This window comes from Trachymyrmex cornetzi, unplaced genomic scaffold, assembly GCF_001594075.2.
Source record: "Trachymyrmex cornetzi isolate Tcor2-1 unplaced genomic scaffold, Tcor1.1 scaffold79, whole genome shotgun sequence".
Lineage (NCBI taxonomy): Eukaryota > Metazoa > Arthropoda > Insecta > Hymenoptera > Formicidae > Trachymyrmex > Trachymyrmex cornetzi.
The window spans coordinates 68,520-79,529 of NW_017300124.1; the positions used below are offsets into that span (position 1 = coordinate 68,520).

General features: G+C 31.3%; 1 protein-coding gene across 1 annotated transcript in view; it reads left to right on the forward strand.

Annotated features, from left to right (window-relative positions):
* The first annotated feature begins 4,726 nt into the window (after nt 1–4,726).
* LOC108768359 (CUGBP Elav-like family member 2) overlaps nt 4,727–11,010 on the forward strand; it is a 219,853-nt gene continuing 213,569 nt past the window's right edge. Inside the window, exons 1-2 of the mRNA XM_018518759.1 lie at nt 4,727–4,765; nt 5,647–5,824. Coding sequence (XP_018374261.1) covers nt 5,679–5,824 — 146 coding nt within the window. The 5' untranslated portion in view covers nt 4,727–4,765; nt 5,647–5,678. The remainder of the gene's footprint in view (nt 4,766–5,646; nt 5,825–11,010) is intronic.

An 11,010-nucleotide genomic window follows, 5' to 3' on the forward strand; every position in this document is an offset into this window, starting at 1 on the left:
ACCTCATTTTTGCATAACTTACGAAAAACTTAATTATTGCAAAATTGCAAACATTATTATAAAAATTGCTTATACTATCTGATAGAAGACACTTTTTACTTTGTACTTATGTTTTTGAAGTTGTATTTTTACCTTTTGTTTAAGAAATATTGTCTAAAAACAAAGTGGTATGTCGGTATCGGTGACCTTCCTCTATTAATTTTCTTTAGAAAAATTAATTTTTCGATTATTATTATTATTATTATTAGATAATTAAATACCTATTATTGATTCTTCCAGCCAAGAAATTATATTACAGAAACAAATAATAAATTGATTAGTGATTCAATCATGACAGTTTCAAATAGAAAATTATTGCTGAAACTGATACTTTGAAAATTTGTTTCGTCTCTTTTGATAATTATTTCATCAGTGATTCTTTGTTTCCCTTTGGATTGTAACTTCCATTACAACACAGAAAGAAAATTATATTCGCTGGTAGCGCTAAGCGGAGTTGGCACAACCCAATGTTAATGGTTCGCGTTTTTCTTTTTCTAGTAAAACCGTATCGCGTCTGCAAAACTTTTCCTCGAGCCAATTTTACGTTCGCCCTTTGGCGACGTAGGTTCCTTTGTAACAAGTTGGCTCGCGACAAGCGCGACGGTGGACAGGAAAATAGTCGACCAGGCGAAAAAAACGCGAGAACGAAAAAAGTGGTGAAGGAAGGGAGCTACTCGCTACCTAAAACTGTAATTCTAAATTAGCTTAACTAGTACTTGTCGTACGGCCAAGAAAGTCTCGATAAACTTATGCGTAAAAAGCAGATTCTCGTCACTGCATGTATTCTGATATATTTCACAACTAATGCATTTGCTTTATTCTTTTTAAACTTTGCATTGTTTTCCCATCTGTAATTCTTTCGTCATCATGAATGATAACTTTGCTGAGCAAAAGCAAAAATGCAACGTTAAATTTTCTCATACAATCACAGGGTAGTATCTGAATAAATCTGAAAAAAAATATAGAATTTTCAAGGGATTTTCTTTTTACCATTGAAAGAATAAGAAATTTTTGTAGAATTTTATCGGTATTCTAGGAAATTTTTGGAATTTTCTTTTTAAAGTTTTTGTAAAGAAAATTAAGCTGACAATAGAAGACAATACTCAGCAGAACAGAATAGCTCATTGATAAAAACCTTCTTTGTACTGTTCCATAAGTTTCATAGAAAATAAACTTGTAGAAAATGATAGATATAATTTCGTGGAATCCCTTCTACTAACTTACAATATATAGTTTAATTGCATTGCTTGTACTTTAATTTTATTTCAAAGTTGCATTACAAAATTTTCTAATCTTCTCAGGGAAATTTTTTTTATAAAATTAGGTAAACACCCTCTGAATTAATATATTTTAATGTTTTTGTGCAATATTTTATAAAGCTATAATATTGTCATGTCATGGAATCAATTATTTAAAGTACCAATAGACAAACAGAATTATTAGAGAAATTATCACAATTTAACAAAATACAAAAACTTTTTAAAAAATTCTGTTTTAGTACAAATATTTATCGAAAATAATTAATAGATAAATATTACTGTTATAATATTTAAATAAGAAAGAAAGATACGCCAAGTTATATCAATAATTTGTTTAATTTTTTATATTTATGTTGATCGATTTTAATTTTTTTTACAAATAACTGATACAATTACTTCAGCATATAATAACAAGAGGTTTTTTTTTTATATTATATTATATTATTTTATTTATAAGTAATTTAATTAAAGAAACTGCTACAGAGAGAGAATCTGCCCCATGGAAAACCAAGTTTGAGAGCATACGTCCACTCCAAACATGATGTCTCATTTTATGTAATGAAAACGCCCTATCCTTATTCCACTTTCGAGCACTGTCGAGAACTTTTCCGAAGAAGTTAAGAAGTCAAGTGCGCCACGTAATACCTAAAAACTGAAGCGATGCAAGGAGGATGTCGTACTACATATGTCGAGACTCAGTTCGTCCATGAAGCGGAGAGCTGTAGTTAAAAATAAAAAAACAAGAAGGAAAGAAGACTGCGTACTTCGGTCGCTCGCTTCCGCTCTTGCTCTTTAACCCTCAAAGTTTATTCCCGCGCTATTGCATGTTGAAGTACTGAACTGCGGAAATTACTCGTAGCAAGATGAGGAGGCACAAGTTATGTGAGGTAGATGGTGTCAATATGTTTTAGCTCAATATATTCACGCGCGAGAATATTAATTATCTTCTAAATATCCCTCAGCTACTTATTATATACATAAGTTCAATAATTAATCTTTTTCTATGTATCTTTCTTGTAGAACAATTTTATGTAAATAACTCCCATTCCCGATTGAATAATCTGTATTATTTCAAATATCTTAAAATACGTCTTGTATAATGTATACGCCGTGGAAAAATTTACATGTACCTTTTATGCAGATTATAGTACATTGTTGCCCTTTGCCTCTTTCATAGCTCGTGAATTAAATTCCTCTGTTCTTCCTTCTTTACTTTATTTGAATTCTCACATTTTTCCGTGCTTCTTATAGACATGGAACGTAAATGTGCTCGTTCTTCAGCATAATTTGAAGTCGATATGTAATTATTTATATAATGATCGAATTTATATCTTCAATTTTAGAGAATGTTATGAGTTATGATATATTATATCCAAGAATATAAAAAGGTATAGAAAATTGTAATTTCAACAAGGATCCCATTGTGACAGATATTTTTGGTCTGTCATCCAAAATACTTTTTGATAGAGGCAGAATAGGGTATCTATTGAAGAAATATATGCCTATAGTGTCAAAGTTGAAGTTATATTCGGAATGAAATATGACGCAGACGGTCGACAATGCCAGCGGAGAGAGATTATGTGTCCGTAGAAAAACTGACTCTCCTCCACCGGTAAATAAGATCCTCCACGTTCTGCCACTTGCTCTTCAGTCCTTGAATCCAATCCCCGAACCCTCTCGCGCTTCCACCTCTTCCAAGGAACGAGCCAGAGAGACGTTGCTTACTTCGCGAAGGTGGAAAGCGCTTTTTTGTGCCTCTTAAGCTCGGGCTACACTTTTCTCGCCTCGGTGCTCCGAACGGAATATCAGTTTACGCGCGGAACCTTCTCAACACACTTCTTCTAGCTTCTAGCTTCTACCTTTGTAGTAGAATATGGCCGCGTACTCGTGCCGATCTTTTAAAGATTCTCCCACCATGTTCGCGCAACACGAGGGCATATCCGATATCGTTACCAATAAAAACTGCGAGTGTTTCAGTTCCACTTTTGCGCGCTCATCGCTAAATTACGCGCAAGAGGGAAAATCTTACGATAGTTCGCTATACTATAAAAGTATCGATATCTTGTTCTAGGTCCCAATTATTTCTAAGTTCTTTAAAATAACGACATTGAACATTGCCTTTCCTACATTTTTATTTTAAATTTCCGTATTAATATTCTATTAGTTATTTCGACCAAAGTCATGCGATATGTGTTTATGCAATAATGTTGTCTCTCAATCAAATTAAAACAAGTTAAATTTAAATTATATCGCTGTGTGTGACTAACATAAACAAGTAAATATCATTAAACTTGGTCAAGGCTAAATCTTGGTACCTACCAATATGGTAATAGCATTTCTAAATTTTAAATACGTCTTTCAATTATATAGACTGCACGGTTATTGTCGAAACGCAATTATAAACTGAAGCTGAAATAACATTACGAATTAAATTTATTGTTAATTTAATAACAGTGCTAACAAGCATCTTAAAATTTTAAAATATTGAAAAAACTTATAATACTACATTAGAAAAAAAATTTTCGAAATTTACCGATTGATAAGTTACGTACTCTCTAGAAGAGAAATTTTTATATCAATCTGCTCAAATATAAAAAAATTTGCTTTTTATAGTCATCTTAAATTTGTACTATAATATTGTAGATTTTATTATAATTTTATATCATTCTTTATTACTCTAATATTCTAGATTTATCTTTTATATGCGTGTGTAAAATTTGTAATCAAATTAAAGAGATATTTCTTAAACATCATAAGTATTAAGTATTATGTTAATTATAGATAATGATATTGTCGTGTAAATAATAAATTATTTTAAAGATATTCGCAAAGACTTAAAATCTTACAGTATGTAACATAGTATCGTATGTAAATACAGATTGATAATTTTTGTACATTTTTGTATGAAAATGTAATGCTCTTCAACAATTATAAATTTCTTCCCGTCTCGAATACGAATTTTATTTGGAAATAATCAATGTTGAATTTATGATACTAATACAAAGAAATAAATTATAGTGAAATATGTAAGATTAATATAATAGCGAATATACAACTGGATCAAATACTATTTTAATACAAATCCTAACGTTAATTGTACATTTAATTTTACATTTTCTCACGATACTCTACTTAATAAAATAGAAGCAAAGACAAGGACACCTTGTGTAACATTCGAAAGATATTTACGATGATGAATTTCTGTATAAGAACGTGGAATCTTTTCGTTTATGTTTACGTGCACGATCTACCTGGCAGCAGATAACAATATCACGCCACGACCTTAGTTTATGGACATATCCAAAATAGTCCACAGTTGAACTCGTGCTGCGGATCGATACGCAGCTTTTCAAGCGGCTCGATTCTTCATCAATTTCCTAAGCATCGTTTATATTCAGTTCTAATAAATCCAAGTGTTATTGTGTATGCTGCGCAATTTAGATTGTATCAGTAGTGTGTTTTCTTTGGTAAGTAGAAGAACTTCGAAGTTCGAGAACGTTCGATTTATCGAATAACTGTAGAATTTTCTTAAAGCGGTCTCCTTGCATGTTTAATAATGATTCTTAATACTCTGTATTCTTTATAGAACATTTCATGATTTATTAGATATAATGTACTGTTTCTAAAGTTATTTCTCCTCGAAACTTAATATATTGTATCTAATACTTAAAAGTAACATTATATAATCGGTCTATATTGTTTACATTTAAATTATTATAAAAAAATATTTTCTCGTTATACGAAATTATATATATATATATAATTTTACAAATTAATAATTTTCTTTCATACTTAAAATATTTTTCCTGATAAGTCTTTGACAATAACATGCCAAATAAATTAACTTTATACGACTTCTACTATTTTTAGTTAAACTATAAACATAAATTTTTTAAGATATTTTCATGATTATATTAAATTCATATTTTACATTCATTTTTCATTGAGCTCTTTTCTTCTCTTTTAATCCATTTTGTTTTACAATTTGTTAAACAAAAGAGAAAGGGATTTGTGCAACATGATTGAATTGTTCGAAGTAATATTAATATTTAAATAACGAAGTTCTGTTAATATTATTAATACAGCGTATTGCTTCAATATTGATCATGCAAGAGTCCTTTGCGTCAGAGCGTGATCTCCGTCGATATCGCATCGAATTCGTTCATTCAAGTTAATTAAACGTAACAGGTCACTCTTCGTCTCCAATAAGGTTCACCAGTTAATAAAATTTGAATTTCAAATTCCGTCGTCGCGAATTGGCGGCGAAACGAGCAGCGTCGAACGACAGCGGTTATCGGTATCACTGACATTAAATGTTTGAAGATTTTTTTTGTTATATCGATTGCAGCGCACATTGTGTAATTCGAGAAAGAACGATCAATGTTCGAGCCCTGCGTGCAGACGTCGAGCGCACTATTGAATGCGACACACTCGGAAACTATGCTCGATTATAAGTTGTTCACTAGCGGTACAATGAAGCTGGATCAGAATAACAACAATAGCGACGTGTCGCAGCAACCAGATCGGTAAGAGAGAACATCACTCATATTTTTACATATGCAGCTGGATCAAAATGATAATGGTAGTAGCATGAAACGGATGCACTGATAAGAAGATACTACGTGCGCTTCAATCATAATTTGATAGAATTTTAATTAACATTAGCTGCAATCTTATAAAAAGTGGGATTGCAGTTAATATTAATTAACGTTGCTTTATCGATGTATATATTTGTACATCAAATTGTTATTTAACTTTGTAATTTTAATCAAAACAGAGTAGCAATATCGTAAAACGTATAGATCGATAAATATAAAACTTATTGTTCTGTATACCTCGCGCATTGATTTTTATTTTATGATTGGGTCACGACACACACACACACACACACACACGCACACACACACACACACGCTCACACACACAGAGTAATAACATGAGATATATTGAATACAATTGAACAGAAAAAGATATTATGCTTTGTGTTTTAATTCCCGCTTGATTTTGCAACTAAATTAGAACATAACTGCAATATCAACGTGCAACGATAAAATACAAAAAATTGCTATTTTATGTATTGATTTTTCAATTTTTATCTATTTCAATTTTAATTTGAACTATATACGTTTTTCTCATTTATTAGTAAAAGTAATTAAATACAGCAGATTGAACAGAAAATTTTGATTATTCTAGAATTGTGACGTGCTTGATTAAAATATATAAGCTTTGATCAAATCTAATGATTGAAACGAATTGATTCTTTCGAAACGATTAGTTCTGCATAGGCAGAGAGGGAGAGGGAGGGAGAGAGAGAAAGAGATATGGGGAAATAGAAAAAGAAAGAAGAAAGTAGCTCTCTTCTTTTTTAGAAAAAGTAATCCATTGACAAAATAGTAGAATCGTCTTATTTATTTAACGTTTAAAAATTGTGTTCTGTATCCGTAGTAGAAATGCTTTTAAGTTATTTTTATAAATAATTTTTCTGAAGCTAATCTTCAATTGCTTAAATAAATAAATGATTAATAATATATAACGATTAACTTAAAATACAATTAACTAAAAATTAATATAATAGTCTAGTTAATGTATTTAAAAGTTTCTTTGACAGAGGTTATATTTTCTCTTTTATAAAGCATATTTTATCAGAAAGTAGCTGTAGGATAAAAGACTTAATGCAAAACTGCATCAATAAACGGACGAGATAATTAATAATTAATAACGAAGACAGTCTCGCTTAAGTTTCTTGCTCTTACCGAGTTCGTTTGAGAGAATCGATTATAAAGGCAACTTTCGCGCTCAGCTTTTTTTCCTTGCGCTCAGCTCTTTTTAATTGGTTACCCGCCTAGCATCGTGGCCCTTTAGCCAATTAGTACGTTACAAAAAATGCTACGGTATCTTTCCATCGAGAATTTTTTCAATGCAAATTTTTAATCGACTTGCTTTCCATTTGCATAGATATTGTGGATATTTACGTAATATTTGAAAAAAAAAATGTATCCTGTCCATGTGTACGTATTTTTTATCGCGCGTTTCTTTTTTATATATTTGTTATTAATTTAATAAAAACGTTACATTAAAAACAAATGCTTTTATGTTTTAGATTAAAAGTGTTTTCATTTTTGTTCTTCTTTTATTTTGATTAAAATTTTTGATTTTTATTTTACAATCAATATAAAGCCTTATTAAAATCAATGCGGATGAAGCTGCCAACAATTTCATTAACTAATTTTATATAAATTTAATAAATTTTCTATGTTTTTGTGTTAAATTTGCAATGTTTACATGCATTAGATTTGTACCATGTAATTGATGTCTGTTATAAAAAAATTTATCAAAAAAAATTATTCTTAATATACATCGTACGTAATTATTTAATTTTTAATGTTTACACATTTTAGGCATTATACCTATTCACCTGTATCCGTTTTCTTAGTGATTAGATCAGAATTAAACTATTATAGCTTAGAAATATTTTAGCCTATAGAATCTTTCTTCGAAGAGCTGTGAGCAAAAAATATGCATATAATATAACGTCGGTTGTCGTTAAATGTTCCGTCCTTTTTTATACACTTTTAGTGAAGGAGAAGTCGTGAGCAAGAGTCGTTAAAGAGTTTCGCACCATCAAGTTTTGGTCAACTTTTGTTCTCTCTCTCTCTCTCTCTCTCTCTCTCTCTCTCTCTCTCCTTCTCTTTCTTTCTTCCTTTCTATTCCGTCATTCCATTTTCGTCTCTTTTCTTCTTCAAAGCTCGCTTACATTAACGAAGCAATTGCAATGGTAGCAGACATTAACTTGCAAGGCTACAAGCACCTTGATTATTCAATCAGTTTGATTATTTTCCAGTTAATACTATACGTTGTTCAAAAGACAAGTAGTGTAGAAATGGGACAGAATAAAATATGAAGTGCACTAAAACAGAAATGTGACAAAGATTTTTTTTAAGAAATTATGTTAATAATCGTCATTGTGAAAAGATTTTTTTTTATATAACTCTAAGTGTTAAAATGTGATATTGATCACACTTACATATTTTTATTTTATTTCATTCTTACGTATTAGATTTAAATTGCTTATTCACTTAAATTTTGGTTATAATAAAAACTATTGAAGATCAGCTTAAAAGTAAGTTTTTGTCTTTAAAGAATTAATCGGTGTCTCGTAATTGAAAGTTAAGTCACGCTATACGACCTACGATGAATATAGTCGTTGATATGTTGCTGTTAAATATCTACGTAATTCAACCATCTAATATCCAATAATTATCTGATATCTGATACACGATGACTATGCCACTATGTGTTGCAAGATTTCGTTTTTCATTAATTAGCCAAGAACGTGGACAATGTGCCTTTACTTGAGACATAAGCGTGCATTTAATCGGTTAATTATCAAGAACGCGTGGACGGTTTTCTTCTCCCCTCCTTTATCCCTTTCCTCACTTCTCTTCCACTCCTCCTCACCTCTCTTCCCTCCCCCCCCCCCCCCCCCCCCCCCCCCCCCCCCCTCTCTCTCTCTCTCTCTCTCTCTTTCATGCCACGTTAACGAAGTTGTCGTCACCGCGATGAACTCGAGGGCAGACCCACAATATCAGTTTGGTTATCTCCTGTTTAACGCCATTGTGTCGTGGCAGGTAAAGGGTGATAACGAATCAGCGCCTATATGCCCGTGAGGGTGTGAGTAGAGTAGTGAAGTCGGAGGTTCGTTATGGGGACAGAGGGATCGGAATGGAGAGGGGAAAAACGGGACAATAGTGCTTGGGGCACTGTGAAGATCCAGTAATTGAATTACACTCTGATAACCGCTTATCGCTGGCGTCCTCCCTCCCGCGAGTTTGCAACGGCAAAATAACTTTCGCTTATTGCGCGGTTCGATCGCCCATCCGTTTCCAGCAGAATCGTATCGACAAAATTTCCAATGTTGTATTTTCCTTGAAAATATCAGTGAAACAAAATTATAACTAAATCTAACAAGTTTTTTCGAACGTATACGTGAAATACGAAATAATAATGTAAATTAATATTCTAAGCTCGTTGATAAGCTCACTGCAATGCTACGATGACGCCATGCAATTAATTTGCATATGCTTATGAAATAAATCAATTTAAAGACCATTTAATTGTTATGAATAAAAAAAATGATATTATGATGACTGTAAATTTAATATTTAAAAATTGCCTTTTATAAGTCCATTATTTGTATAAATTTTCTAAGATAATAATAAAAATTTCAAAAATCTTATAATATTCTTTTTTTCTGTTTCTTTATGATATTATTATCATATTAAAAAACTAATATTTTAATCTTTAAAATAAATGACTTAAAAATGAAGTTAATTTTTTAAGCAAAGGCTATTTGAGGCATCCATGACTTTCTTTCCAGTTTTCCTCTCCTCTTTTCCATTCTCCTTTTTTCTTCATCGGGCCGATCCACTGGGTAGATGGTTCGCAAAATAATTAGTTCGCTTACGAATCCCTCCGGTATATTGGCAGACAGAGGGAGGAAATTAAATTCGTGCCCCTCGTATAATCCACGCTCGTGCCGAATCGACTCATTCCTTTGATTCCTTTGATTCGGCCGCTCTTCCACGATTAATTATCGGCGATAAACGCACGGCCGCGTACTATAACCGTACGGTGTCTTTTGCAACATACGACCGCGTCCTCGCGCACGGAATGTCTAATGAAGCTTTTTGCATCGCTATCTCCCATTCCGATGATGAAATCGTAGAAAGGAATTACGAAATGGAATTATCAAAAGCTTATGCCTCTACGTAATGAAAATCCACTATTGAGTCCCTGAGTAATTTTCCGATAACGTACATTTTCCGTGCATCTTTATTCTTCGTAATAATTTAAAATGGTTTATTGAATATATTATAAAAAAATTCTAAATGTAATAAGGTGTAATGTAAAATTTGCATTATCTTCATAATAAATTGCAAATAATAATTATTTTTTAATAAATGCTGATTAAAATAATTTACATATAAACGATATTATCGGTATTTATTTATTCAGATTAAATTAAAAAAAATTCTTTATATATTTTTTCCTACACTTTTTTTTAATTGTAAAAACAAATTTTATTCAAATATATAAAATATTTTATACATTTACTCAAATATATAAAATAATCTTTCTGTCTTCAAGAATATTAATCGGTATTTAATTTTTTGAAAATATGAAAGAATTCATACATATATATTTTATATTTAATAAAAGTAAATTTATAATAAATTATTTTTAAGTTAGTGATTTTTTATTTTTACATCTTACAAAAGTTAACTTTATCTTTATTAGTACAAAGATATTTAATATTAAGAAATATAAAATATTAGAATAAATAATGTTCTTAACAAACATTTGTTGACGAACAATCGATTTCATATCTGTTCAAATACATGATCAAATTATGTTTCTATTATTTTTGTAAAAACGTGTCATTGAAATATCTGGTGCAATTAAGTAACAACCAGAAGGAACAGAAGAGTAACGTGAGGATGTGAATGTCCGACTAATCCCGTGTGGATGAAGTCGGTGGTTATCCGCCGACTTCAGCCTACGACAATAATGCGACGTTTAAATTGTAGCCGAGTTATACACTCAGCAAGAAACATTTTGCAACCAACCAAGCTCGAAACACTAACCGCGTGGCAAATTCACCCTAAGCGTCGCGCATACATTTGGGGTAGACCGGGAGGGGGAGGGGGGGGGG